Raw genomic sequence first — 5,708 nt, forward strand, 5'->3', positions numbered from 1 at the left:
GTTGAATATATTATCAAAACCATTACGCTCAATGTGCATCATGTCTAAACTGTGACGAATAAGATTCATTTGCCAATAATGTAACTCTCAAAATATACTATTTTTGAACCCAATTATGCTTTGACTAATATCCAGAAATTTATTTCAACTGCATTTTGTTCCTATAGTGATATCTACAAAGTAATCGAGCTATGTGAAAATTTCCTCATTATTACATCTCATATTTGAGGACCTATCACGTTCAATTTAAAAAAAAAAAAAACATTCTCTTTACCTTTTAAAGGGATGATTATATGGCAAAAATTATCGATGACAATAAAAAAAAAAGCATCCAAACTAATTCTATGCCAAAATGAAGGACTTTATATGTCACATGCAATAGGAATATGATAATCATTCATGAATAGTTCACCCAAACAACATACGATATAAAAGAAATCGTTAATCATCCATAACAAAATTCCCCTCATTTTAAAAAATTTTTTTATAAGCATCGTAAGTCATAAAACCATCATTCTAAAAAATGTTCAACTCATCAATCAAAGGCTATAAAAAAATATCTATATTTCGGTCCTAACTGTTCCTTATAGGAATTACAATATTAAGAAAACTAAATGATTGCTGCACACACATCCATAATGTAAATTGTACACAATAATCATTTCTGGCAAAATAGAATATGGTTTTGCGATAGGTTCGAAAGGACTAAAACCATCTGCACATAACTCAAGTTGAACATTTCGAAGCTCTATCACAAAAGAAGGATGACTTTGATTCAAGGGTTGCCAAGCTCCATCATCAACAGGTTGTTTAAACACTCCATCATAACTTTGATTATGTGCATGTCATGTTGTATATTCGGTTATTTTTTCTAACATATAAAGCCTATAAAATCTCAATATAAGTGGAAAGTATGACTAAATCTTATAAAGAACTTTCTTTTCCCTTCCCTCATTTGAATTGAACGGTTTCTACCGAGGATGACCACATATTGAATAAATCATCAAATCAACAATTTATTTATAAAACAACATGCAATTGGCTTTGCATGCACGAATCTTAACATACCCAAGCCCTTGTTTAGTCAACATTTTCTTCATTCCATAGAAGTTTCGTGCTAATGTTTCATCAAATGGAATAATATTCTTAATGATGTCCATTAGAAGATTCAAAACACAACTCACTTATAATATACTCAATTTTTCAATTTAATAGTTGCGACATAGCTGATAACCTTGTGTGCTTAATGCAACCTGACCACAACAGTTCATTTGCATCATTCAAAAAGGAGAAGTTTGCTACTTTTGAGTTTAGACATTCCATTTCACACCTTGACTCATTTTCATGATTGGCATTAAATTCACAATATAGAAATACAACGTCTTTAACCATTATAACATAGGGATTTATGAAATCCTCATAACATATAGTTTGAATTTCAGCTTTGCTTTTTGAAGATTGTTCAACTTTATAGTTTCCGTATATATCTCATATCATGTTAGCACTAATGAAACCCCTAATAATAAAGGTGCCGATAAACCTTATCATATTATACTAAAATTTTCAATTTAATAATTGTGACATAGTTGATAACCTTGAGTGCTTAGTGCAACCTGACCACAACGGTTCATCCGCATCATTCAAAAAAGAGTAGAAGTTTGCTACTTTCGAGTTTGGATCTTCTATCTCACGCATTGACTCATTTTCATGATTGGCATTAAATTCAAAATATGAAAATACAACATCTTTAACCATCCTAGCTTATGGATTTATGAAATCCTCATGAAATATAGTTTGAACTTCATCTTTACTTCTAGATGATTGTTCAACTTTATATTCTCCATGTACATCTCATATTGTGTAAGCACTACTGAAGCCTTATAACAAAGGTGTCGATGAACCCTCATCAATAGACAAAAATTATTTTTTATACACCAAAAGTAAAGACATCTAATCTTATTGTCATTCACAAATCTATTTCAATAAAATGTGAAATGCATAAATCCTTCAACACCATTTAAAATGCATTAGTAATGAATCCAATTTTTTTAGTCGATGATACATTCAAGACTAATCTCTATCCATTTTGTAATTGTATATATTGAAGTGATCATGTGAATGATCGAAAGAAGAAAAAAATCGTTGTTTGTCAAACATTGTTGTTGTTTCCTTTTTTTTGAATAAAATGAAATAATGAATGGAAATTGATGTATTTCTTGGCGTCTTATGAAGATTATTCTAAAAAATGTCAACAAAAACATTCTATTTAAGGTTTTTTTATTTTTTACAGAAAGAATTATAATGAATTTTTTTTAGTCAAATAATTTTATATGTATTGATCTACTCTTTAAGTATTTGTTTAGGCATATTGCTCTTCAATCGGTCTTTAATTATATATAATTACAAAAACGATATATTATCTACTATAAAATATTATTAATATTAATTAATCTATCTTCATATTAAGATAATAAGTAATATGATGTTAGCATTGAAATATATCATATATAATAAGTAATATTGATATAAAACATCCAACAAAAATAAGTATTTCCATGAATAAATAATATTTTTAGATTTAAAGTACGTATTAGCTTTTCAAAGAAAAATATTATCAATAGAAAACATCATTTTCCATAAAGTATTTCTTAGTTACCGAACAAAATCTTAGTAGGTAGTGTTTGGCTGCCTCCAAAATTGAAGGAAAATGTAGTTTTTAATACCTTTATCAACAATCTTGTTCTATGGACTGTCCTCCACTATGTCCTAAAAGAACCAAATGTTTTTAAGTTGAGGAAACCTTTCACAATATAGATAAAGGTGGTTTAAGCGCAAAAAGGTAGAGTACAAATTAATTAGTACTACACGCCTTTATTTATTTATTTTTAAAAAAGCAAGTACTACACACATTTGAGATATTTTAAGACTCCTTTACATACATCAAGTACAAAAATATTAAAATATCTCATTTAGCAGAAAATTCAAAACTAACTTCCCAAAAGTTTGAGAATTTTAAAATTTAATAGACGTGAATATCCTATGTCATTGTATGAAAGAAGTTCCTAAATTTTTTAAAAATTTTAATAAATACATATTCTTTTATTACTTTTAATTAAGTTTTTTCTACTTTTATTTAGAGTAAACTATTGTTAGTCAAAATATCAATTATAATTTATAAGTTTATGTCATGTAATGCTGACGTGGCTACAAACATATCATAATAAATGATAATGTGGCATGATGATGTATTATGATGACATGATCATGTGGTACTTTTACTCTTCACGTCAACACTATATTAGTGTTATGTAAGTATAAAATGATAAGTGGCATTTTGATTAATGATAATTAATTAACTGTTAGTCATGAGATCTTATTTGATGTAAGATAAAAGTACGTAGACTTCATCCGCCGCAAATAGAAAACATAAAAATTTATTTAAAATTTTTAAATGATTTAGAAATTTTTTCGAACATTATACTTATAAAACTACTTGATATCTATTTGTTCGATCCATCAGCCAAGAAAACAAATGTGACAAAAGAAAGCAAAATTCCGAAATCATGACTAAAAGTAACCTTTTTGGCCTCCAAAAAATTAACCAACATGAACAGGAAAACCGACCACAAGGGTCATTGATAGCAAGTATGTTAGTTAAATAGGTTTTAGATAGCTTTTCCTTTAATTAATTTTTCTACTCATATAATTTACCCAGAGCTATCCTGATACTGTCGTCAGCCTACCTACTTTAATGGTGAATTATCTATTTATATATATATAACTTGGTCTCGAATAAGACAAGAGATGTGACAGTTACTACACGGAGAAGAAAACCGACAAAACTAGAAGACTGTAGTGCCCATATCATAAGTATTTTCTAGACTGATCAAAGCACAAAGATTCATTCAACCAAACTTCATCCTATCTTTTGTATGGATCAGTGGGTCCAAAGCCCCTTGCCACCTTGGACCAAACCGCGTCTTTCAACAGGAAAACTCTGTTCTTCTCCTAGGATTTTTTTCTCACCAAATTTATGGCCTTCCCAAAGCTTGTCCCCCTTTGATTGGTGTTTCCCAAAAGAATTTTTTAATTCCTTTTGGAGTTCCTACAGAACATGCACATTAATTTTCACCTGTGCAGCTGCTTGGAAGCTTACTCCCTCCAGGAGTTTCAGTGTCTGTGTAACAGTAATCCCAGCACCAGTATAAATACCCTTAACTGGATTACAGCATGTACCTCATTTACATGAAACAATCAATTTCGTCCAGAAAAAAACGAGGAATCAATACATATATGGACGGAAAGAATAGCAGCAGTGCTACGCGGGGCGGCGTGTCTTCAACCTATAGAGGCGTGCGCAAGAGAAAATGGGGCAAATGGGTGTCTGAAATTCGTGAGCCTGGAAAAAAGACTAGAATCTGGTTAGGGAGCTTCGAGACACCTGAAATGGCAGCCGCAGCGTATGATGTAGCAGCGTTACACTTGCGGGGTCGAGAGGCACGCCTTAACTTCCCAGAGTTGATCGATTGTCTTCCCAGGCCACCCAGTTCCAATGCTGAGGACATCCGAATGGTGGCTCAGGAGGCGGCCCTGCGGGTCAGGACGAATGCTGCAGCGTCGTCGTCTGAGGCTGGCGGTAGCTGCTCCAGCGCCGGCCCCGGCGTTGGCCCTGTCACGGTTAGGCTGTCTCCGACCCAAATTCAGGCCATCAACGAGTCCCCTCTGGACTCTCCCAAGATGTGGATGCAAATGTCGGAGCCATTGATGATGGACGAGGCAATGATGTTCTGCGATGAAAATGGGGAGAATGAGTGGGATGACATGCAGAATGACTCTCTTTGGGATCCTTAGGTAATGTTTTGCTACTTTGGGGTCCTTTAGGTAATGTTTTACTACTAAGTACTAATAGCAAATATACATTAACAGAACAGGAATGAGTGACATTTACTACATTTTTTACCAATTAGGTTTCAATATCTATGAATAAACAATCAACAATCAATGAAAAGGTTTAAGTCCTGATTGATTTCAGTGCTTCAAACCTTGGATTGACAGTTGAGCTAACTGTTTGATGGAATAGTGTGAAGAACAATACTGTTGGGTTTGGGTATTATCTCTGAGCCTGCGGAAGGCCACTTGTCATCATTTTAGAGATAGGGTAGAGATTTTGGTGGGTCCCATTCCTTAACAGGTCTTCTCTTCGACTAGTGGATGAGATTTTTCTTCAATCTCTGACAGGACCGACCGACCATCTCACATATTGGCTACTTTTTTTTTAATCAGCTACGCAAAGGGTGTGCTTTGATTTGTTTTATTTTATGTAATAATATTCAGCTCTTGTAATTGAGTTCTATTTAATTATAATTTTTTAGCTTATTTTATTGTTGTGTTCAATATTTTATGTTCCTTGGTTTATGAAACCATAATATGTTTTGGGATAGTAGTAGTATTTTATTTCTGGTGAGGACTCGTACTTTCTTCAACTTCATATTTAAAGCAAAAATGCCACACCACTTTTTGTTCATTGTTATGAAAGAAAGAGTAGCTGAATTTGTTAAAGAATTATTACCATTTTGGCTCCATTGGTTGCAAGTCTAGGTACAATGTTTCTTTTTCGATACGTTCTGAATTGAATTATTGTCCCGCCTTCACCGTATCCATCATTATCATCGATGTTAACATATATCATTCGAATATTATCTATTTTT

At 32.5% G+C, this 5,708-nt stretch overlaps 1 protein-coding gene across 1 annotated transcript; it reads left to right on the forward strand.

Annotated features, from left to right (window-relative positions):
* LOC18592880 (ethylene-responsive transcription factor ERF021) lies at positions 3,794-5,376 on the forward strand. The gene has a single exon (XM_018125418.1). It carries the CDS (start codon positions 4,231-4,233, stop codon positions 4,849-4,851), a length of 621 nt encoding a protein of 206 aa, XP_017980907.1. The 5' UTR covers positions 3,794-4,230; the 3' UTR covers positions 4,852-5,376.

The sequence above is a fragment of the Theobroma cacao genome, chromosome 8, assembly GCF_000208745.1.
Source record: "Theobroma cacao cultivar B97-61/B2 chromosome 8, Criollo_cocoa_genome_V2, whole genome shotgun sequence".
In the NCBI taxonomy this organism is placed as follows: Eukaryota; Viridiplantae; Streptophyta; class Magnoliopsida; order Malvales; family Malvaceae; genus Theobroma; species Theobroma cacao.

Coding starts and splice junctions, on each gene's coding strand:
- LOC18592880 (XM_018125418.1), top strand. CDS start 4,231: ATGTACCTCATTTACATGAAACAATCAATTTCGTCCAGAAAAAAACGA.